Source organism: Muscardinus avellanarius (assembly GCF_963383645.1).
Source record: "Muscardinus avellanarius genome assembly, chromosome: X".
Lineage (NCBI taxonomy): Eukaryota > Metazoa > Chordata > Mammalia > Rodentia > Gliridae > Muscardinus > Muscardinus avellanarius.
The window spans coordinates 26540320-26566935 of record NC_137792.1 but is presented as its reverse complement, the minus strand read 5'-3'; the positions used below and the strand labels follow the sequence as shown (position 1 = coordinate 26566935).

Here is a 26616-nt window from a genome sequence, read left to right as displayed (position 1 = left end):
TGTGTTTGCTTATTCATGCTTAATGAAGTGAAATTCTTGCCCCTACTGCAGAGACTGAAACATCGATTTGTGGTATAATTTTCAATGATTATCCTTCAAAGAAATGACTTGTAGGTCCTTGAGAAGGGCATTTTTAAGTTTAACTTATAGAAATAGATAATTAATAATTGAAAGCTTTCAAAGTCAGTACCTATACCTAAAAAATATGGAGGACAGTGCCCTATAGTCAGGAAAAAAAACCCAACAATGTATCTGTGAAATTTAGTGACAGCTAAGGGAAGCACTAAGTCTGTCTTGTTCCTGATGGTTAGTTGGTTAACAAGAAGCAATTTGTGTTTGTTTTTCTTCTTCCTAAAGGTTTTCTTTTGGCTATTTGTTACCACTTAAATTTCCATATAAATCATCTGGGTATGGTGGCACATGCCTGTAATCCCGGTATTTGGAAAGCTGATATAGGAAGATTGCAGGTTTGAGGACAGCCTTAGTTATTCTCAGCTATCAACAATCTAGGGTGTCCTTGTTTCAAAAGAAAAATAAAAAGTACTAGGGGTATAGCTTGGAGGTACAATGTTGTGGATTCAATCAACACTACAAAAATATAAAAAAAAATAGTTCAGGTATGGTGGCGCAAATTTGTAATCCCAGCATTTGGGAGGAGGAGACCAGAGGATTGTGGTTCTCAGACAGCCTCAGCTACTTCGCAAGGCCCTTTGCAACTCAGTGATACCCTGTTTCAAAAAATATATAAAGACTAAAAACATAAGACTGGAGGTATAGCTGAGAGGTAGAATGTGCTTGGATTCCATCTCCAGTACTGTAAAAATAAATAAAAAATAATAATTCACATAAATTATCAAATCATCTTGTCATTCCTCCCCCTCAAAAAAAAAAAGTCCTACTAGGCTGGGCGTGGTGGTGCACATTTGTAATCCCTGCGCTTGGGAGGCGGAGACAGGAGGATCACGCAGGTTCGAAGCCAGCCGCGCTAGCTTAAGAGACCCTGTTTCCAAATAAAAACAAAATAAATAAATAGGTCTGGGAGTGTAGCCTGGAGGTAGAAGGTTTTCCCGGACCCCAGTACCAGCAAAAAAAAAAAAAAAAAGTCCTACTCTGGTTTAACTTGTATTTCATTGAATCTCTAGGCAAATTTGTGGACAATTAATTTTAATATATTAATTATTTCAATCCATGAATAAGAAATAGCTTTCTATTTAGTTATAATTTTACTTTACCTCAACATTGTTTTGGAGTTCTCAAAATAGAAGGTGTTACACATTTTTTGAGATATGTTCCTAGTTTTTTTTATATTTTTGCTATTGTTATGAATGGTATCTTTAAAATCTAATTTTCTATTTGTATTGAATATGGAGAAATACAGACTATTTTTGTTTCTTGGCTTTGTACCCAGAAACTGTTAAATTTACATATTAATTTGAATTGCTTATCTGTAGCATCATTCAAATGTCCATATAACAGTTGTATATGAGAAATGACAGTTTTATCTCTCCCTTTATAGTCATTATTCATCTTATTAATTTTCTTTGCTTTATTGTACTATATAAATGTTCTTGTACAATGGGATTATTGTGGATGTCTGTTTCTCATGGTCTCAGAAGCAAGGCTTTTAATAAATCATATTAAGTATGATATTTCCTGTAAGTTTGTTGTAGATATCTTTTATTCCTAATGTGCTAAGAGGTTTTATTATAACTCATTGCTGAATTTTATTAAACATATATTTTCCTAGATCACTTGAGCTATTAGTTTCAGTTATTGTGTTATTATGTCAAAACAAATTGCTTAATTTCCTAATGTTAAAACAGACTAGATTTCTTAAGTACACTAAACGTGGAGGAAATGTATAATGTCATACATAGCTACATTTTCTCTGCTAATGTTAACATTTGATTTAGAGTATTCCCATTGTTTGCACAAAAGTGATTGAACTTTTATTTTTGTGTAAAATGCTTGCTATGCTTAAGAGAATGATTATGCAGGCTTAAAAATTTGCTTTGTGCCCAGAGTAAACAAGTAGTAAAGTTTCAAATTAAAATTTTGATACAGTGATAGAAATAAAGATTTGCATTTTTGATTGGCATTTTTATTTCTACTTTCCATTTGTGAGTTTGGGTAGTTTACATCTTTCTAGAAATTTGTGTAGTGCATCTAAAATTACAAATATATTTAAATAAAGTTCTATTTGGTCCACATTGTATTTAATAATTTATTATTAGTAGTATTTGAAGTTTAGAAAATATAGTATATGACAGGTAATACTTAACCTCTCTGAGGAAAAACTGGTGATGTAATGAGCCTTGGTCTCTTTTCTCACATGTGAAATAAACCAAGCAGCTCTCATTCTTTAGCACAGCTTCTCCATTTAGCCACAACCCCCACCAGTTCCCAATCATTACACATAGGTTATTCAATCAATTTTATTACATATGAGAATTAAAATTTGATATTTATTGAAGATGGAATGTTCAAATGTCAAGAGTTATTTATAATGCAGTATAAAGGTACATGTTTTTCATGCACTTACATTCATATGAAATATAGATGAGAGAAAATTTTAAAAAATTGAACATGAAAAATTATCAACTCATATTCAAGCTATAAGCCTAATAGACTATAGATAAAATGCAAAAACTTTGTACTTTTTGTATCCTGCAGAAACATTTCATTGTTATATATTAAAACTCTGTAAGGCTTTAGAATGTTCACATCTGAGAAAAAGGATGATTTTTTTTCTATTAGCCAAGTATTATATCCTTACCAATCATACTCATCTCAACAATCAATCAGCTTCCAGACAACTTTCATTATTGTTGATTTCTCAGACACCAGCAGGGACCTGGCTTGGATGATACTAGGTAAAGTACTGTTATTTCCATTTTGATAGGGGGAAATGATTGTAAACCAAGATTGAGAATTTGCTGACAGATATTATAAAGTTGAATAACGGTATAATTAGGACAAAGTTTTAAGCAGTCTATACTTTCAAACCAGAGATGTATAGGTTAGAAGATTCAAAGCTTCCCCCGTTTGGCTAATGATAATGGTAAGTTTTATAGATCTAGAACCTGAGGCTGAGAGGGAAAAACTTTACAAGTGACTTTAACCTCCTGTAGATCTTTTTAATTCATCATTAATGACTATAGGTAAGTATTTAATGAAGATGAAAGAGAAGCGGCTCTAAGACAGTAACTGGGAGGTAATATCAGTGGTGGTATTCAATTTTTAGGCATTCACATACTATGCAAAATTCATATATCACCTCACAAGACTTTAATCTGAAAGGTAAAGAGCCTACCTACGGGAATTTAGCACGAGACATAAAACAGTAGGGAACGTTAAAATCTCAGGTTACCAGTGAATCCCGAGAAAGTGATGAATGCTAGAAAATGCTGTCATGCTGGATGCTCCTTAGGACTCCTACCCTTTGTTTTCTAGTATCCGAGTTGAAGAGACTGGTGGGAACTAGAGATTATGAAGTTTATTAAGCTGACAAAGAACATTAAATAGTAGCCTGCAAATAATGACAGTAGTTACTACAACAAAACCTTTCTAGATTTATTCATTAGCACTTTTATAAACTCATAAAAATAAATAATATGTGGAACTGACTAAAACCACACAAAAAGAATACGATTCTTCAAGTTAAAATCTCACTGAACTTTCAGCATAGTCACAGAGGCAGAATTTCATTAACAAGCCAGACAGTCATATTTACCTTTGAAAAATAAATCCTAGCAAAGAGCACACATTCTTTATCTAGAAGTGCAGATATTTTCTGACTTTTTTCTTATGATTAAACTAATACAGAGCTATAGTGTCAAATATGTTTTCAGATCAAATGATAATAAGCTTCAAATTTTTGTCAAGTGGGTTAGATAAAATGTTTAGCTAAATCTCCTCAAACTTCTCCTAAAGTATGAAAAAATTCAATATGAAAATATGAAAAGCTTAAAAGGGATTCAATGTCTATATATCTTGCTATAGATTATGTAGTAGAAATTAGAAGTCACATCTCATATTGAATGCACCGAGTAAAAGGCATTATGAGAGTATGGGTTTGTTGCCAGATAGATGTGAACCCAAATCCCAGATACCATTGAGCATGGTGGCGCATGCCCGTAATCCCAGTATTTGGGAGGCTGAGACAGAAGGATTGGAGGTTCAAGTTCAGGCTCAACAAGTTGTCAAGACTTTCAGCAAGTTAGCAATACCCTATTTCAAAATAAAAAAGAGCCGAGATGTAGCTCAGAGATAGAAGAAATCACAGATACCCAATTCATTGGCATCTGTGCTTTAGACAAGTTATTTAACCCATCTGAGTATCTTTTATCATTCATAAATGGTACCTTTGGAATTAATGATCGTGTATGCTTAATTCATTCAAGATATGTCACAGCATCATTTGAAGAGTAGTAAGAATATTTTCTGCGAAACCTCCATAAATGTTGCCTAGTTCATTAAAATAAGGGAAGTGCTCTACAACTGAGCTGCAAACGAGCCCACTTTAAATATATTATATTTTACATAATGGAAAATATAAGGCATACCAATTTATAGCATGCTGTTACATTTAGTTTCTAACATGTAAAACAACAGAATCACAGACATGGCTAAACACTGATCAGCATGATTCAGCCACATTTCTTGCCTCAGAATGCTGTTTATTTTGGTCAAGTTATTTGCTGTAATTTTTTACTTTATCATTGCTAAGATTAAGTTGCTTATTTCTTTTAACTGCAGAGTTATTAAGGTAAGAATAAAAAATTAAAAATGTTACTTTTCAGAAAGCCTATTATACATAAAATTAATTTAGCTGGCTGGGTAGTAGTTTACTTTCTTAAACTGCCACAAAATGAGAAGAGCTAATAATTGTTGCTTCCTTCCTTCATATAAGCCCACTGGCTGCTGCATTGTGTGGTTCATGGCACGCAATTATTTCTTCTTCAGTGCTCATAAGCCCAGAAACTAACAATCTTTCTCTCTGCCCCCTCCCCTCTCTTTCACTCAAGGACATTCTGCCTTCAAGCTACACCCCCCAATTTTTATTTTTATTTTTTAGTTCGAAACAGGGTCTCACTAAATTTCTACAAGCCTTACTATGTTGCTGATGCTGGTTTCAAACCTGTGATCCTCCTGTCTCAACCTCCCAAGTACTAGAATTATAAGCAAATGCCACTATGCATGTTAAGAATTACCACCATGCCAGGCTCAACACCTTATCTCTTAGTAACAATCATGATCACATAATAATTTGGCTTTCATATTCTATCACAGATATACATATATTCAAGGGTCACTGTATTTACGTATTACCTCCTAGGCTTTTCAGTTAAGTTTAATTTATCCAAATGTTTGTACTTTTTCTTTGAAAAACTAACTGAAGCATTCAAATAATTGAGATGGAAAATGTCCTTGGCCTGGTCAGCAATATGAGATGTGAACCTGGATCATAGTGGTATTGTGATTTAATTTATGAATATGTGTCACGTAAGTAAATTGACCCTTAGCTTCTCTCACTGCTGAGACAAAATAAGAATATAAATAAAACCCAATTTGGTCAGTTGATAAGATGTTATAAGTCATTGTTTATGTACTTATGCAAATAATCTTTGCCTAGCCCCAAAATATGTAATAATTCTTAATGCTCAAGAGATTGTTAAACTTAGATGGAAACTCTGAGAAATTATACATTTTTATTAAGAAATTTCTAATTCTGATATAGTTATTTAGATTCAGACAGAGAAATGTTGCATGTTTCCTCTCATTTGGTATCTAGGAGGAAGAATTACATGAAAGTAGAAGGGAAATTATTAAAGTACAGGAAGGGGATCAGAGTGAATGGGAAGAGAGTAAGTAAGGGTGATAGGGTAGTACATATGATCAAAGTAGGCTATATGCAATAATGAATATGCCATAATGAAACTATTATATATAGCTAGCATATACTAATTAAAATATTTAGCTTCCTATCAGTTCCACTCAATTCAATTTCTTATATTTATCTAATAATTTGGTTATTCCATTCAGACAATAACAGGAACCAGCATCTTTGGGGGATTCTGGAGCTATTGGTTTTCCAATAGCTTAACTACATCCTCTTTAATTCAAATGAATGTCAATACTTTTAGGTAAGAAACAAATAATTACATATGTTCAAACGCTCTCTGTACATCTATTTTTATCTATGCACATGGTATTGCAAATATCTGTGGGCAGATATGTACAGCATGCAGGCAAGCAGTATCTAATTCACTTATTTAATTACATTGAGATAAGTAAAAATCCACTGTTCATATTGCAAGAGAAATGACTTAGATTCAATTTGAGAGTTTTCTGAAAATAAGATAGGTTTAAGTAATGAATGCTATTAAAGAATAAATCTTTAAGTAATCTACTTGAAGATTGAACTCTATTTGTAAAGCTTTAGTAAGTGCCTTTCTAAGGCAAGAAGAGTAAACAAATGATTATTGGCAGTTATTAGATTTGATATAAAATCCGTACTCAAGCAGAATTTAAATAACCACCAACACTAACTTCTTTTAAATTGATAGTTTTCAATACATGATTTTGTTTAATGTTTGTAGTAATCATCTGTTTCTTTGAAAAGAATCATTCTCTTTTAGATATATCTTTGTATTAGATTTATGGCTATTATGAGAAAATACCACAGACTAGGTGGCTTAACAACTTAAATTTATTTTCTTACTGTTCTGGAAAATAGAAGTCCACGATTAAAGCAAAGCTGGCTTCTCAATTTTCTGTCCTTGGCTTGTAGATGACAGACTTTACCCTGTGTTCTCACATAATCTCCTTTGTGTGCATATCTCTGGTATCTGTATACAGATTTTCTCTTCTTAGAGGGACACAGGCATATTGGATTATAACCCATCCAAATGGTTTAATTTTACTTAGAAACTTCAAAAAGGGAATTATCTCAAACTATGGTCCCATGTTGAGACAGTAGGTGAGGTATAGTTTGTCAACATGAATTTTAGGGAACACAATTTAACTGTTTACTTTGTTTATATTTGGCATATGTAGACTTTTAAGTAGATATTTGAATGAATTCATAAGTGATGAATGAATGAATGAGAGGTTATATGTATCTACAGGCTCGTCGGTGAATGTATTGGCTGGGCTGGAAACCTTCAGTGTATTATCAAAAGTACCTAGATTCGTTATTTGGATGCAAAGAATACTTTTAATAACATTCTTAAGCTAGTTATCTTAAATAGATTGACTATTACCTAAAGAAATAATTATCAGTCTTTTAGAATGCATCTATATACTAAAACTAAAATTCCTCACCTTAATATATGTCAAAATTCTGAAAAATTTTTAACTTTAGACAATCTAAACATGAGGCCATTAATTTGAATTTGCCTTATAGGTTGTCCTACTGAAATCAATAAATAGTAATTTTCTATCATGGGATTATAAACATAAAATAATGCTTCAATTTACACTACTTTTGTGTTATGTGTAGCCCTAGAGGAAAGAGGTTCTATCAACATAGTTTATATTCATTTTTTTCCTTTATGAAGATATCACAGTAGGAATTTGTTCTTTAACTCCGATATACACTGAGACTGATGGGTTATAATAAATATACAGTGATTTACCCTTTTATAACTATACCATTTAATCAGACAGATGGTATAGTTTATAGTGAAGGGATAAGATTTTCTCGGTTTGAAGCTATATTTTCACAACTAATCTCTGAGCCAGTATATCACATGTTATTTTACCTGATTCATAAAGTGTCACTATATTTCACTAAAAGAACTTGAAAAATGTTGTTAGAAAAAACACTCTATAGCTGTTTACAATAACTAACCATTAAAATTTTTAATTTAAGTTGGCACATTGCCTGTGGGTGGCGTTGCATCACACTTTCAGTGTTACGACTTTTGTTGTAAAGTAACATAATTCAGAATAAGTTGAGTAGGGAATGAAACTATAAAAACAAGAAAATCAGTTATAATTATGATGGAGACAATGTTTTTATCGACATTCCAAAGAGAATCTAAAAACTTGTTTCTCGCTGAGCTACATATGAGTACATGATCATTTTTAATACTTCAATCAAATGTTTATTGCCTAGTGTTTACTCGTGTGTAGGATTTCCATTTGAAAGTAATGGTAGATTAAGCAATGTAAAAATTACGTAAATCTCCAGTCCACCCAGCGATAGGTGATTCTATATGATAACACTGATTACATTTGCAATGTTTGAATCCTATATTTACATCTTCTACATTGGTTGATACACACGTGGCATCAAGAAAGTCTAAATCGGCCGGGTGTGGTGGTGCACGCTTGTAATCCCAGTACTTGGGAGGCTGCGACAGAAGAATTTGGGTTTGTGGCTAGCCTCAGGTACTTTAGTGAGGCCCTCAGAATGAAAAATTGGGCTGGGAGTATAGTTTGGAGGCAGAATGCCCCTGGGTTCCATCCACAGCACCACACATAAAAAAAGAAAGTAGAAGTCTATTATGAGGGATATTTTGGAAACTAAGTGTATTTATTATTCTAAGAGTCTCAAATATTTCTACCTCTGATTCTGTAAAATTAAGCATATTCCATATTTTGAAGTACTTCTAGCTTTAAAGAACCAATAGCTATGAGAAAATAAATCTCTTATGTAACACATTGTAAATTGAAATTTTAGTGTGAAAAGTATTTTGTAATAGATTTGAAGTAAATGCCTTATTTTTGTCTTAAAACACTACGTTTCCATTAAAATCTTAATATATTCCTATCCAAAAATCATTTGTACTTGGTTTATGAAACAGAATACTCTGTACACTTAGGCCATAGTGACATGCTACAGATTAGGCAGTTATCATTTAGGTTATATTATAGTTTTCTCAGAATAGTACTTTTGAAATATAGTATTTCAATACTTTTAGATTAATCTAGGTAATATTGTAACAACTGTCCAGTTAATTTTAACACTATATGTATAGAGAAAATTGAAGTGACTAAGAACTTTTTTCTATAATTCCTACATTAGATAATGCTAAGTATGCAAAACTGATTGTAGTCATATTTATTTGTTGGGGTATATTTTCAGAATTAAGAAACATAAATATTTTTGCATGTTCTCTTTGTAAATCCTATCTGTTTTTATTTTCTAAGAAATTATTATACATCTTAATGGGACATGGTATAATATTTTTGTATATATATGTTGTATATTGATCTTATATAGTTCTTTATGCCTTGGTTAGTAGTATTGTTTAAATCCTGATTTAAAAACTGCTTCAGATTGCTTGTAAGTTACTTTTCAGTGAAGGTAAAAGACAAATAATCTGAAGACAAATGAAGGTCATATTGTTAATTATAAGCAAAATCAGGAAGAATGTTCTTTATAATTCTTCGTATCCACAGGAGACTCAAAATCAAATAGTTTGGCAAACAATTCATTTCATTTTTAATGAAATTCAGTTAAAATTAATTGTTTGCTGATGTGTTTGGCTTTCTTCCGCAGGTCCTAGGAGATCGATGGGCAAACATCTGTAGGTGGACAGAAGATCGCTGGGTCCTTTTACAAGACGTTCTTCTAAAATGGCAGCGTTTTACTGAAGAACAGGTAACTCGTGGGGAAAATTGTAATAGTGAAAAGCTTGGTTAGGTGGTAAATTACAAAGCAAACAAAAAGATCTCTTTTTAATAATTGTTTTTCTGCTTTGGCATTCTTTGATTTTTTTCCAGTGCCTTTTTAATGCATGGATTTCAGAAAAAGAAGAGGCAATGAACAAGATTAACACAACTGGCTTTAAGGATAAAAATGAGATGTTATTGAGTCTTCAAAAAATGACGGTATGTATATATTTCAATAATCTTTTACTCAGTAGTGCTCATTATTGCCATTATATGGCATTTTCCATTGACCTAAAAACAAATGTTGATGAATGTACATCATTACTTTTTAAATTAAATTGGGAAAAGATAGATTTTCAAATTTCTTTTTAAAGCGACCTTGTACTCTTGAATAAATCAGCATACCAAAAATAAATGTAAAAAAGTAACACTAATAAATATTTGTGAGCCTTTGATAAGGTTCTAAATATCATAGTTCTAAATTAATAGACAAGTTAATTCTCAAAGTAATATATTTAAAGTACAACCAAGCTGGGCATGGTGGTACACGCTTGTAATCCTCGTGCTTGGGAGGTGGAGACAGGAGGATCGTGCAGGTTCAAGGCCAGCCGCGCTGGCTTAAGAGACCCTGTTTCCAAATTTTATATATATTCGGTCTGGGAGTTTAGCCTAGAGGTAGAAGAGTTCCATCCCCAGTACACCAAAAATAAAAAATAAAGTACAATAGAGTCTTCACATTTAAGGGTCTCTCTCATTTGGCTAATCAGAAAAGTACCTCATGTGTTTTGAGACGTGAGACTATTTTAGCATCAAAAGGATTCCAGGGCAGCCTCATTTGAAATGTTTGGTTTCAGTTGAACCTCATGTAGTTAAAAAAGTAAACTTTTACTCAGAATTTTATTATTTTCCGGTAAAGGAGAAGCTAATCTAATATTAGGAGCTAATATATTAAATGGAACATTCTAATGTTAGATTTCTTTAATTTTCATATTCTACTAAATAAAACTGAAGTCTATTACAAATACTTTATAATTTAACCTAAATTAATGTATTTATCTCTATTGACAGTAGATCTTGTGCTTCTTAATAGTTGAATATATTCAAACTTAAACAATTTTCCCTAGTTATTTTAAATATATAACATTTTATCAAATATAAATTTGCATCATACATTTTTTGCTCCATACTTTCTAATACTTTGGGTGTTTTTGTTTGTTTTTGTTTTTGTGGTACCTGTGATGGAACCCAGGGGCATTCTCCCTCCAAACTATACCCTAGCACTACATTTTATTCTTTATTTTGAAACAGGGTCTCACTGAGTTGCAAAAGGCCTCACTAGGTAGTAGCTGAGGCTGTCCATAAACCTCATTAGGCTCTTAAGGTAGGCTCACTTACTTTTTATTGCAAACTAACTTTTTTTTTTTGTGGTACTCAGGGATTTTTATACCTCTACGCTATACTCCCAAAACTATTTTATACTTTATTTGGAAACAGAGTCTCACTAAGTTGCTTGAGAGCCTCACTAAGTAGCTGAGGCTGGCTTTGAACCTGTGAGATACTCCTGACTCAGTCTCCCAAGCACTGGGATTACAAGCGTGCATCACCATGCCCAGCTCAAACTAACTTTTTATTGATGCGAAATCTTTAGCTTTGACTACAATACTCCAATAAAAAAAGATGCCTTTTTGAATGACATGGCCACTAAAGACTTGAAAAGTTAAATGTAACCTATATATATATATAGTAAAACCAAAGTACAAAAATATGAGATAATTTATAATATATTCTAAAACTGATTCTTAGCTATTGAGAGAATGATATAATCATATCCACCTTTGTATAAAACTCTTTGTAGTAAGACATCAGGAAGTAAGGTAACTATTTAAAAGCACTGACCTAAATAGCAATGAATATGAAAATGAGAAGAGAGGTATGAGAAATGTTGAGATATAGTGAATAAAACTATGGCAAGACAAAGAATCTTAGGATATACCCAGACTTGTCAAATTGCTTATTTGATTCCTAGGAGAATAGTAGTCCTGAGAGGAGAAGAGGAATTTCACATATTAAGAGATTAATAATTAACTTGAATTTGAAATGTCTTTAAGAAATCCAAGTGAAAATGTCTATTCTATTAGCAAACTGGATATACATATTATTAGAGACTAGACTCTCAGAAATGGATTCATAACTAGTTATCAATTTAGTAGCAGCAATTATATATTTCAGGGTGATTGTGTAGAGTGGCACAATAAATAAAAGAAAGAGATATTAGGTGTGTTATGGTTTTGATATAGAATTTCCCCTTAGACCTCATAGAAACAAGGCAGTCACATCGTAAGTTCAGCTTGTTTACTAAGTAGATGAGTCCCTAGGTGTGTGGCCTTGGAAATTGTATATGGCCCCCTCTTGCCCTTGATTTCTCTTTCTTCCAGCCTCCATGATATGAAAGCCCTGGCCCTTTCCCTCTTGGTTCCCTACCACCATGACCTTAGCTCTATAGACCTATCCTAATATGTACTGAATCCCTTAAATTTCCAGAACTCTGACCATTTAAATCTTATTTCCTCTAAGTTATATGATCAGTCCTTTTGTACTACAGCAGTGAGAATGCTATCTGAAACAATGAGGTAACATCTATAATCAAGTAAATAAAAACATAAAAAAGATTGAATAAATATGATTCAAGGGTACAAGGAGAAGGAAAAGAGTGACATTACAAAAGTAAGGTGAATATTTCTGCATAGTAGAGTAGTATACAGTCATACGACACAAATAAAGAGGACAAATTCAGGAAATATTTTAGTATATCTGAAGGAAAGAATGAATGGGCTACATATCTTTAAAATGGTAATTCTTGACAAATACTGTTCTCAAACAAAATACGGATCTTTTCTGTCAATATTTTGGTGACCCTGATTTTTAAAGGGTAGACATGCTTTGTAATGAAGAACCAAGCTCTGTTGCTTGCCAAATGCAGAACCATATACTTCAGTAAGTAATCATAATGGAAATAGAATAGCCACCATTCAAATGTAAGCTCTGTAAATTCCTTAATTTTTAGGATAGTAAACTCACAAAAATTAAACATTTAATAAATAGTTACTGGAAAGAACACATCAGGACAACATTGTATACAAAAGGAAGAAAAAAATCAAGGAATACATAATGGGCAGAATTTTGAAAAGGCAAGGCTTAATTGTTTTTCCCGTTATTGTTGTGTAACAAGTAACAATAAAACATATATAACTTAGGGCCGGGCGTGGTGGCGCACGCTTGTAATCCCCACGCTTGGGAGGTGGAGACAGGAGGATCGCGCAGGTTTGAAGCCAGCTACGCATGCTGGTGTAGGAGACCCTGTTTCCAAATAAAAATATGAAAAAAAATAGGTCTGGGAGTGTAGCCCGGAGGTAGAAGGGTTTCCAGGAACCCCAGTACCACCACCAACAAAAAAAAAGTATATAACTTAAACTTTATGTTTGTGAAATTTGTAGGTCCATAATTCAGAGAATATACAGAGGGGATGGCTCATCTTGGCTTTACAGTATCTGGTTCTTCAACTGGAATATTTAGATGGTTAAGATCTGAAATGATCTGAAGCTGTTAATTCACTTCCACCATCTGCTGTCTGGGTTGGATATCCTCAAGTTTGGGGCTGCTCACCAAAACACCTTCCCTTGGCCTTTTCATTTATTTATCTTTATCACACCATGTTGTCTTCAGATTAGTCATAATTTGTACTTGGAAGCCAAGGACTCAAAGTGTGAGTGTTTTTGTAAGCAAGACTTACCCCAAAACTTCATATAGTATCATTACTGCCATATTCTGTTGACTGAAACCATCATAAACCTGCTCAGCTTCTAGGAAAAGGGCATTGAACCTCTTCATGGAGAAGCATGAAGGTCAAATTGTAGCAGAGCATCTAGGGCAGAATTTTTTTCTGTAACCGTATTATATTCTATAGTATTATAAATCTGCATAGTAATAAATTTATAATTTTAATAGATAGTATTGATCACTATGTGAATCTTTGATTGGATTCCCCAATCAAAAAGTTGTTCTTATGAAGCAACATATTGACAACATTAAAATTTGGTAAAGCTTGAAAAAACATTATAATTTATCTAGTGTATCCCCAATCCAATTACAGGTCTAAAGTTCTTGGGGATAAGTTACTTTGGCTATATAAGAAGAAGAAACTGAATTCTGAAAAAAAAAATCCCACAGCATATACCAGATATTATACAACATTAGTAGTATAGTTAAAATGAGCACTAAGACATCCAAATTCAGGTCCAGTTCTTTCAAGCTATTTCAGAACTCCTCATATCATTTGATTCCTTGGAAAAAATAACTACAATTGAGAACTGTCATTTCTAACAATCGTGTTCTACTATGTAGACATTTATAGAGGAAAAAGATTTATATAACCTCAGGATCATGAAAATTCTTTCCTAGAAAAATCTCAATAAATTTTCAATGTGATTAAAATTCATATTATGTCACCTTAGTTGTGAACAAAGTGAAAATATGTTTTGTATAAGTCTTATCATTTGATAGTTTAAGCCAATTAACAAAACCTGACAGCTGGTGCAGAATTTGAGGTAAAATTCCCCTGCTGACTCAGGCAGTGAGTAAGAATTTAATGTTCATTAAAATATGTCACAATCTGAGACCCAAAACAGGTACCATCTGTCAACAGTTCCTCTTACATACCTAGGTATAGATATAGTGTATTAAAACTTTTATTTATAATCAGTGTAATTTGTTTTGAAATATTATCAGTAATAACCCACGGGATTGTCTCCTACATTTTACAGGGAGTATGAGGTTGATCAAAATAGATTTTTATTAATTTTGAATAAAGTAGAAAATAAAAGGAAAAAGAAACTGTGGTCTTTTATGAGGTAAATTCTGAGACTTATAGAATTATGTACATTACTATGGAAAGTCCAAGTCCACACACACAAAAAAAAACTGGTTCCTGGGATTATTGGTATTGCCAAGGAAGGACAATCCTGTGGAAACAGGTATGTTATGTAAGGGCTATGGGAGTATTGTACTCTAAGTGATTTTGGGATCAAATAGGTGCTACGGAAGGTCAGCAAATCCCTAATTTTACCATGACTTGCTACCTTGACCTCAGCTCCTGTGATGGCCCTCAAATAATTCATTCACATATATTCAGTGTGTCTCAACATCTGGTCCCCAGATGGGCATGATCTGCATCAACTGGAAACTTGATAGAAATGCAAATTCTTGGATACAGTCAGGTCTTGTGACTTAGAAACTTTGTGAATCCTAGAACCTGCATTATAACAAGTCTTCCAAGTGATTCTAATGTTCCTCAAGGATAAATTTACTTCAGTACAATAACTGGTGATTGGGATGAAATGGAGTACTTTTTACTCTAGACAACTACAGATAAAACAGATACAGAAGTCATTTTTTTCCATTGTGATAGTAATTGTCTTGTCATTATTCTCTGAGGCATATTTCTGGTGAGAATAGGGTGCAGGTTTCCTAGGACTTTTGTAAGGGTGCATTTTTTTCCCCACTTAAATTCATCTTGTAATCTTCACCTGATGGAACTTTTCTACTCTTGTATTACTGAACCAGGGTGCCTGTCTTTTCCCCATACCTACTTCTAATCCAATCTTATCTATAGACTGCAGCTTCCTGCCTGCCTACTTTGGAGGTAGGTCCAAGAACATGATCTATGAAGATAAAATATGTGTCTCTTAATATCCCAGCTGTCCTCTGCCTTGTATAATTTCTTTAGATATGCTTTTTTGCCTCCTAAACTTTTTAGCACTCTGTGGGGTTCTGGCACCCACAAAGCTATGATCAGTTCTTGATATATAAAACGACACATTTTATACTATATTTTACTTAAGTTGGAACAACCATGGTTATTTAATATTCACTCATAAGATCCAAGCTTAACATCCAGGAGAAGATAATTTATTACTATGATCCAATTTTTGTGACATGGTCACGGATGCTCTTATTCTTCCTCTTCACATTGTTGTGAGAAGAGTCCCTTCAGGTACTAGAAGATAATTGAGACAGGCCAGGAGAAAGAAGAAATTGAGTGCAAATAACTAATCTGCCATAACCATTTTTAAAAACTCATATCTATAATTTATTAGAGATAAATTTCGGTTAGTCCATTATCATAAATTTAGGTAAAATTTGTTAAAAATTATACCACTTCATTATAATATTTTTTTCATACCTTGGGTGTACCCATTTTATTTTTAATGAAGACTTTCACTTTCAATTTTATAATGTTCACCGAGTGCTTTTTCATTTGGTTTAATACTAACACAAGATACTTACTTGAATTTGTTTAGGTAGCACAAGGTACCTATAGATTTTTCAAACTATCCTCTCATTTTTAAATATGATACTCAGATTTCTTTTTTGAATATATTCCAAATAATTACATATTTAGCTTAAATAATGGATTCAGCCTTTAGCCCTACACATATGGCTATTTAAAGTATTTTCTTCAGCTCTGAGAAAGTAAGTGAAAGAGAACTGTACTTGTATCATTTTATTCTTAAATGTATGTCTTTATTTGTATCATGCCTCTTTTAAAAAAAATTGCAGTGGCTTACAACAACAAAAAAAAAATGCCTACCAAAAGTTAATAATAAAAAAGGAGAATGAGTCTCCATAAAGAAATTGGAGGAATAAACATTGAAATTCAAATTTGACTCCCAGCTCTAGGCAGGTAACATAAACTGTTGTTTTATTATTAGTGCAAGTATGCACTTAAATTTAATGGAAAATTATCAAGTGAATTAAACAAAATGAATAAATGAAATCAATCTACTGCAATACTACCACACTGAAAGTTTTATTTTGATATCTCAACTTATATTTTAATTCATATTTTAGTTCATCTTATTTTTCTAAACAGAATAATACAGTAATCACAGAGGAAAATATTAGAAACTAATTTTAAAACTTGCTTTTCCTCCCTTAAAAATGACATGAAAACTGAAATATAAAATATGACAGATGAAGCAGGTTCTGAGTAAAGGACTAACTAATTGAAGGAGAAACCAGAGTGTGCTGCAATTTATGACTGTCAATGTAGATGGCATGCCAAAATAAGATGTATAAACTGCCCTTTGCAGGGGCTGTATTGACTATTCTGAGTGGATGATGCTTTGGTTTATGAGCATTGGTGCATCTGTTTCATGACAATTTTCTTGATATGTGTAATGTTAGTTGTTCATAAATAAACCTATATTTGTTTGAGAAAGGCAGATAACATGGTTGAGTTTATATCATTGTACTTTCTAATGCCAGAATAGCAGGATTATAAAATGTCTATAAATTGACTTTAACTTTTCTTCTTTTTCTTCTGCATTTACAAGTTAAGTCTCAGACTGGCATTTAGTACCTGGAAATTGTATTTTCATAGGTACAGAGTTACCTTAGTGGATACTGTGAAAGTATAAGCTTCCAACATCTACAAATTTCACATAAGGCACTTTGTTTCTTCCATCCAAACCAGTGGACAAATGTAATATGATCCATAGGAATTTTGGAAATATGACTGATCAAAAAAGTACTTCATAAAACATAAAAATATTTATAAAATAAGCAGAGGTACTAACAGATATGGATCATACTCAATAAGTGTTTTACTTAGTTTAAAGTTAGCTTTAGAGAAATTACTTTAGAATGATTAAATTACATCAGTAAAATGTTATTCAAACGTAAATACTACAAAAAATTATGTCATGAACTACACGGCATGTTGTTATTTCTAAATAATGGATGTTAAAATTGTGGAAATAAATGACATTGCTTTTTTTCCATACACTACAATTCAGAATTGCAAGGTCCTTTAGTCACTCTCATCTTCTTACCTCATAGGTATTACTGGCATATGATAGTCAACTTTCATTTGAATTCTTCCAGTAATTTAGAGAAAATTTACTACCATCTAAGAGCAATGTATCCAACCTCCAGATAATTAAAGAATAGCCTCCTCCACATGTTATCTGCATTGACTTTTGAATAACATTTACATTTTCACATGATAATACTTCAGAGTGATACTTTAAGGCAATTCTTAATTCTATATGGTCTTTATTTTTTTGCGTTACTGGGAATTGAACCCAAGGAAAATCTACCTACACTGCCACCCAACACCCTTTCTTGTATTTTTTAATTTTGAAGTAGTTTCTTGAGAAGTAGTTTCTTGAAGTAGTTTACTGAGAGCCTTGCAACTTTCCTAAGGCTCGTTCCCAACCTATGATCCTCCTGTCTCAGTCTCCAAGGTATTGGGATTACACACACGCGCCACCATAACAGACTGGCACTATATGATCTTTATTCTATGTCTGACCCAATCATTTTCTTTAGCCTTAAGAATATTATTTAGTTATAAATGTATTTGTATATTTATGGATATTTGATCTTTTGCAAACATGAGGGCAATATTTTCTCATCTTTATAAATGAGAAAATAATATGCAAAGATAGATTGAGCTATAGAGTTTTAATAAAGTGGAACCTAAGCTTATTCTATGATCTTGCTTTAACAGGTTTTAAAAACAGATATAGAAAAGAAAAAGAAAACCATGGAGAAACTCAGTTCACTCAGCCAAGATCTTTTTACAACACTGAAAAATAAGTCAGTGACACAAAAGATGGAAGCGTGGATGGAAAATTTTGCCCAGCGTTGGGATAATCTAATTCAGAAACTTGAAAAGAACTCAGCACAGGTAAGTGGTACCAATTATTGCAGTATACTTTACGCCAGACATTTTTGAAACTTGCACTAAGTGAACATAATATGAACCTACAAAGGATGTCCCTTGATTATTCCTTACCAGTGTTCATTTGAGTTAAAACCCTGCTCCCTTGTCTATCTTCATATTGGAGAATAAGAGAGGTGGAAGAATGGGTGATAATTGGCTAAACTAGTTAATGCCCTAGTCTGTAGTTTCTTCCTGTTCCTTAGTGACGGTAAGCTGAATAGCACAGTGCTTGGATAAAATGCTTGGTAACTGTATCATCATAATCTAACCCTAAATCATAGATTCCTAGAATGATGAGGGCCATTGGTTAACCTCACTTTATGTCTGAAAAATAATTTGGAGAAGTATTTAAGGAAGGGTAATGGTTGGAGCAGAACTAGGGTCCCAGTCCTTTCGATTTTTTGAAGGCTTCTTTTTTATTAATTCAGATGATAATTTAAATTTGGGGCCTTTTGCCACATACTTTGGATTTCAAATGTGGCTTAATTATGCTAATATACATAGACTATAGTTTAGGAAAATATCATAGTTACAGTGGTAGTATAATAATTTGGTTTTATATTAGGACTTTTTGAAGAACATGGAGTATTTTAAATCTACAGATTTTTCATCAGATATTGTCAGAGAGTGAACTAATCAGTAGCCATTCAAAATATTGGCATTATATGTAATAGTTCTTAATATATTATGCCACAATGTCTTGTATTACAAGGTCTTTTTAACTAACCACAAGTCAAGGCTCAATGCACCATACACATACCGCTATTAACATAATGGCCACATTCAATATATTCCAGGTAGAATATATTTTCTCTGTTGTGAGACAGGTACAGGAATTTTCTTTCTTGAGACTTGAAAATTAGTTAAGTAGCACTTAGGAAATGTTTGTTGAAAGATAATGAAATAAAATTTGAGTGATTTTTTTCCATAAATAGAATTTAAAAATACAGTCATCCAACATATGTTTTAATCACAGATCAATCTTCCTTTTAAAGCCAAACTCACATGTAAATTTTGAAGGAATATGATAATACATTGCAATCATTTCTAATATAACCAGGCAATAATAAAAACTCCATTATTAAATATATTTTTGTGGTTAATTGATCTTAGAGCAAATTTATTACTAGTCATGATTTCTCTTATTATATGTGATCTTCCCATGACTACTTTGAAATATCAATGTTATTTATGCAATAAATACCTGAGGTATTAGTGAATTCTAAACTTTTAAATTTAGCATTAATACTATTCCAATATGTGCTTATTATTTTCATAGATTATCGCTACAATAAAATGTTATAAACTATACTAAGAAGGATTTGCATTATTTGATAAAGTTGTTTTGAAATGTATTTCTCTTAAGGAACATATTTATGGCAATATAACTGCTAACCACTGGTCATATTCTGGTTCCCTTACATTATATGCAGTAGTTCTCAAACTAAAATCTACATGAAAATCACCTGGGGAGCTGAATAAAATGCTAGAATCTTGGCCCAGAAAATCTCATTCTCATAGGTCCTGGGAAACATCCAATAATCTACACTTTTACTAGTATTGTGATATAGACTACAGATTATATTTTTATTAACACTAAATAACACAGACCTTGACATGTATACCAATCTCCACATTCCATTTTTTTATAATGCTGTCTGAATGGGGCAATAGAAACCTTCCTGGGAATACAGGAGTTAATTTAAATAGAGCCATTCTTTGGCATGGTGCCCCTTCTTTGTTGGTTTAGTTGAATATATTTAATAACAAATTTATAGGAATAGAAAAGACAAGTAATATTAAAAACAATTGCATGTATTAACAACTTTGAAAAGTATAGTGAATGGATATAATGTACTATATAATAAAAGTTCCACAGTGCTTTAGTTGTTGTCGAAGAGAAACTTAACGGCGGGGCATGGTGGCACATGTTTGTAGTCCCAGTAATTGGGAGGCTGATCCAGGAGGATTGTAGGTTTGCGATCAATTTCAGTTACTTAGTGAGTCCCTCTGCCACTTAGTGAGACTGTTTCAAAATAGAATAAAAAATAGGGATGGAGATATAGCTTGGAGGTAGAATTCCACTAGGTTCAATCTCCTCTACTGCAAAAATAAATAAATTTGGTTTTTAATGCTGGAATTGTCTAGCAATATATAAAATATTATAATGGTTATACAGTTGAACTGCTCAAACTTGTTCATAAAACATTTTGACTTGCATGAATGCTTTATGTCTCTGAATTTATATTAACAATTCACATACAAATGAAAATCAGAAACTCCTAATAATTGATTTCTTTCCCTTATTTTTCCAGTGGTAATCCAATTTAGGTACCTTTTGACTTCATGAGAGGGAAAATATCTAATCTTCAAAATATGAATAACAATAACATAAAAATTTTGAGAATAAGAGGTTCCCATTGTGATGGATTCTTAAGCATGTTCTCTAAGTTTGTAGCATGCTATGTGGATTTTTTTTTTAGCATAACTGTTACTCATTAGTTATATATAGCACACAGGTTGGTGTCTTTACCAAGAACAACCAGATAGGCCTACTTGCTTCCTGTGAAGCATCAATAGCTGTACTCTGAAAAGCAGATCTGTTTTGAAATTGTGGCCAATTGCTAGTACAGGATGCTGGGAGTAGTTTGTGAAACACAAGTTCACTAGAGTTCAGTAACTGAGTGACACAGTCAGTACCAGACCTGCAAAAATGAGGTTTCATCACTTCTCCTGTAGAGGGCACACTCTCATTATTAGCTTCTGTAACCAGTTTCCCGAGTGCTCTATCAAGGGTGGACCTGAGGGGACTGTAGGCTTGGTAGGATCTCTGCTGGAAAGAACTTCTTATTTACTGGCCTTCACTTTCTGCTGGAGCTGGGTGAGTGAGAGGCTGTGCTGGCCTTACAGAGTGAAGGCAGAAAAGGTCCTACTCTTGAAAGTATTAACGATTTTATCATTCTAATTGGGAAAAAATATTAGAAATCTTATATCTAAAAGTTATAATGCTTTTATTCTATAACAAAAGAGTACTAAATTTTATTTGTGTAGCTCTTTTCTATTTGTTTACTGGAATATGATGAGAATAAAATACAGATATAGACATAAAAGTATTCTGGGGCAGAAAGGGTGCTCTCAATATGTAAGTCATACTGCTTAGTGAGCCTGCAGAGTTTGTTGTGGTTCCCCACTGTTTGTTTTGTTTTTTGTTTTTAAATGACCACATATTCCTATACTAAACCAGGAACATAAATGGATTGGGGCAAGTGGCTTCCTAAAACACTGAATCTTTCCTCATTGACTTTGTAGAAAATGTAGCATCATAGGAACAATCCTTACTTTCACCGAGAGTTATCGAGGCATATGTAAGTGGAGCTAGAAAGATGAAAATGGAGGTACCCAGGAAAAGAGGATTTAAGAGGATAACGGAAAGGAGCCATAAAATAATAATATATTTTAAAAATTGGTTTTCTGGTGTTAATATCTAATTGTGCTTGATCAAAATTACATAATAATTTTGAGACTATTAGACTATTAGGGTATTAGACTATTACGGTATTAGACTATTAGACTATTAGGGTATGTTGGTGACATTGAAGAATAAAACTAACTTCTGTATATTTTTTTCCTCCTGTTTGTGGGGAAAAATCAGTGTCATTAATGTCTACTCTCTGATTTTTTTTATAAAAGCATTTTAAATGATTGAAATAAAGGATGAGCTCATCTTGGCAATGGTTAAAACTTGTTATTGTGTATCAAGGTATAGGAATTTTTACTGAGAGGACAAGGCAACTGATTGTGCTCATAAAAAGAACATCGTGTGCCTAAGACTTTAACTGCTATCCAGGTCAATGCTTTGAGAAAATTTTGACCTTATGAAGCAGTTGCATAGCAAGAGATAAAAACATGAAAAAAAAATCAACTGTGAGGGCTGCTCTCTTGAATTTTAAAGTCAGGTTTGGCTTGAATAATACCTGGACACAAGCAGAGAATGTCAAACTTGATGAGAAGGAAGTATAAGAAAATAGAAATGCTATGTTTCCAATGTTGGAAGGACAGTAACTCTCCTTATATGGATGCTTACAATAAGCAAAGAGGGCAAACGAAACACCGAGTTAACTCCTGTTACAATTCCAATGATCCTATGTCTGTCCCTAATTTTCCACAAATGCACTTGCTGAGACGTATAGAGTTCATTTTTCTAAATGTCATTACCCTCATGAATATATTTTATCTTGATTATAACTACAAAATATGATATAAATTCAAGTTAATACAGGAAAATTAGGATTTTGATATTGAATATTGAATCCAAAGGTGTTCTAGCTCCAAACTATAACCTAAGCCCTTTTTATTTCGAAACAGGGTCTAAGTTGTGGAGGGCCTCACTATGTAGCTGAAGCAGGCCTTGAACAAGTGTGCATCACCACACCCGGCTCTAGAGTGAATTATTCTTATTCTTGGGAGTGAGAGAAATTCTAGGAAACATAATTTCAAAGATATTATTCCCAGTTTTTGAATATTTTGCTATATGACCAATGACCATTTTTACAATATTGTTAACTATGAACAAAAATATCTTCAAGATAAAACTAATATACTCAGAATTCCCTTCTTCTTAAACATGAAAGTTGACTTTCATGCTGTGTATGACTGTGTATGAATATCCAAAAAGAGAAAATAGTCATTATATATCTATGTGTTCTGTATCATTTATGACTTGCTGAAAGATTTGAAACTCTTGACAGACTCATGAGTTAAGTAAAGCATAGCAAACAAAATGCAAATAGAAGGATGTAACTGTATTAAGATGAAAATTTATTTATTTGCCTTTCTGAGTTGATTCTAATTCTTTAAAGATCTTAATTTTTGCTCTTCATAAAGTATGTTATATCTACATTATGGCTGTACCCATTCTCAAAGCATTACTTTATTAGACTTATTGATGTATGTGAGGCAGTTACAACTGGTTTGCCTCTCTTATTTTTTGTTAGAAATTTTAAAGATACTCGAAAGCTTTTTAGTTCATAATCCTGTTCAGTGATTCCTGAAAATTCCTCTAGCTTAATAAGCCCGTTGTCAATTTAAAAATTATAAAATTCAATTAAAATGTTCTCATTTATTTTAGGATTCTATCTTAATCTCCTTGAATTTTAGAGCCTCTTTCAGGTCATTTCTCAGCTTTTGTTAGAAAGATTTGAAATTATATTTTAGATTACTTTGGAGATTAACGGTATCCTTTTGCTACCTGCAACTAAATTAAGTATTTGGAATGTATCTTATTAATGCTATGAATTTATGTTATAAACTCATTATCTACCACAGTATAAAATTTTAGGCTGAGATAACTCTTGGAATCTCTCATTCCTTATTTATAAAATGGAAAACTTTAGTCCTTGTAGTCCTAAATGTTTGTGATATATTTCTTTTTGCTGAAATTTTTGCATAAAATTCTGGGGTAGTGAAATTTCTCTACCCCAAATTTCTCTACTGCCTCTGCAGCAGAAAGATGATGAAAATAAAATTCTCTTTCCATTTGAAAGAGACTGATCTCTGAAATTATTACATTCCACTAATCCTGAATATAAAATTAACATAAGTATATAATACTCAGCATCTATATGCACATTTATTATCTACTGATATTAAATGATATAACATAATGAAAACTACAAAGTCTTTTCTCAACCATATACTTGATAATATTCATTCCTATTTGCAAAATATGTTTCACCACTTTTATTTCAGATGGTTTATAGAGAAAGGTCATGTGTATCACAAAATATAAATTGTGTTGCTTGCAAATTTTTGCAGGTGCAATGTACATCAAAATCACACAGTTGCACAAATTCTGTATTTAATATGAATCCAAAAGTCAACATGTATCGCTTCTTTCTGACACATTTTATACTAAAGATAATCTGAAGTGAAGAACACAATATATAAAGTGGAAGAGACAGTTTTATAGGGTGAACCTTCTTAATTATCATATATTTTATTTCAAAGAGAAGAATTTCTTTTATGATGTGTTCTGAGGTTTTGACTCTTAATTGTACTTGTGATTCCACTGTCAATACCTATTCAAGAAGTATTATTACCTCGTTATCAGTATCAAAACAGTACATAATTAATATTAAAATTTAGTTAACCAAACTACTGTCATGAACTTTAGCACTTACTGTGTGTTGCACATAGTTATGGCAGTTGGTCTGCACTCTTTCATGAGATAGAGCATTTTATAACATTGTGGCTAATAACTCAACTTCCTTTGTGAGCACCTGAGTCTTTATCCTAGGATTCTCCCAGAGTTCAGCACATAAATCTGTTGTATGGCTTAGAGATATGTCTTAACACCAACAGATTTTTGTGCCTTGTGCTAACATGTCTGTAGAGATAGTTTAAGCCTTACTACCAATTACCAGCTGAAGTCATTGCTATGATTATGTAGCATGTTTTAAAGTATAGAAGTACTGTCTGGCCATATTAATAAAAATAATGATCACTCTATAGTTCTTTATAGCTATAGAAACAGCAAAATGAAAAAATTTAACCATAGTTTTCAACCTGATTTAATATTGTTGTGGTGTGAATTAAAAATATGACCCAAAACCTCATGTGAGGCTGGGAAAGGGAGTGGATTCTTAGGGGCATGGGCAGGGACTGAATCTATCTCTGGTCTCTTCTACTCTTCCTCTCCCTGCTTCCCACCACCATGAGCTCAGGGCAACTTTCCTCTTCAGCAGTGCCCTAAAGCCCTGTGCTGAACATTTCTGCTGCCATGAGTGGCTAACCACAGACTGAAATCTCTAAAATGTGAGCCGGTAAACTTTTATTCCTACAAGTTGTGATTGTTAGAAATTTTAATCACAGTGATGAAAAAGCTTACAGTAACATATATAAATATATAAGTATAAATGTATATGCAAATTTTAATTTTAATCAGATATACTTCATTTGCTTGATTTTTACATAGATTTCATTATAGTTAATATGGAGCCAAAGGCATTTTCCATTTATTTAATCTTATATGCCATTGTCTACATTTTCATACTTCTGATTTATAAATGAATATTTATGTATTCAAGTATATACACAATTATACAACTTAAAGAAAAATTACCGTTCAAAAATCTGAACAAGTGTAGGAGCATATGAGCATAGTTACTAAGAGTTAGATGCAAGAGTAATCAAACTTGCATCTCTGCTCTGCTATTTAAAAGTTATATCTGCCTGAAAAAGTTCAAATGACAACTGCCAATTAATATGCATTTGCTGTATATTAAGTCATATTCTATTTAAAATAAGAATAAGAATTCAAAACAGCATTATGCCTAGAACACACAAAGAATTTTTAATTGATTTCTATAATTATAAATATTTGCACTTAATAACAAAAATTATAAGATAACCAATTCTTTATAACCTGATTTCCTTTTAGTAAATTTCTTGAAATGTTCAAAAAATCATGAAACAGAAATAACTAACCACAGAATAAAGGACAAATTATAGACACTGATTTCCAAAAAATGGAAAACTAAAAGATTAATTGAAATATAGGCTAAAAATAAAAGATAAGATTATCAACGAAGTAATTTTAAAATAAAAGAACAGATGGTAAATGCGACTAGATGTCCCTGAGAAACTAGAGACAGTGATAGAAAAGTATTTCTTTCATTGCTTGCCCTTTTCTATTTTAATTTTTTGTTTAAATATACATTTTTTTCAAAATACGTATTTTTAAGCAAATAGAGGAGAAAATGGTAAGGAATAACTTCGTTGCTTTAGAGTGATTTGGTTTTTCCAGACCTATGAAAATGATACAATCTTATGTCCAGAAGTTGTACACCTTCAAATAATCAGAAAACTGAGGAAATGTTTCTCCAGTTTTTCTCAGAATAGAACACTGTAAAATTTGGAAATTAAATTATGTAACCATATGAGTAAGAAAGTTTACTATAGAAAAACTTCCAAAATTTCCCCAAGCATTTAGGAAAATAAGTGGTTATTACATTTATTGTGTTCAGACATATCATTTAATTCTTAAAAGCAAAACTGGCTGCACAATTTGTGGGTACAGTACAAAATGAACATGTAATACTTATGTTCAACCACTATTAAGAATTTCAAGATAAGACACAAATAAAAATTGAGAATTTGTTTTAAATTTAAATAAGTACTTCTTCAACTATAAATGATATGAGAATAAC

The 26616-nt window shown here is 32.3% G+C and overlaps 1 protein-coding gene across 2 annotated transcripts in view; it reads left to right on the top strand.

The window, feature by feature from the left end:
- The window catches only part of DMD (dystrophin), a gene marked incomplete at both ends in the record, with an annotated part of 2101015 nt that overhangs the window by 599427 nt on the left and 1474972 nt on the right, over window positions 1-26616 (top strand). For both annotated transcript variants that reach the window (XM_080719244.1, XM_080719243.1), the window contains 3 exons: window positions 9512-9613; window positions 9736-9843; window positions 18194-18373. In XM_080719244.1, coding sequence (XP_080575370.1) covers window positions 9512-9613; window positions 9736-9843; window positions 18194-18373 — 390 coding nt within the window. The remainder of the gene's footprint in view (window positions 1-9511; window positions 9614-9735; window positions 9844-18193; window positions 18374-26616) is intronic.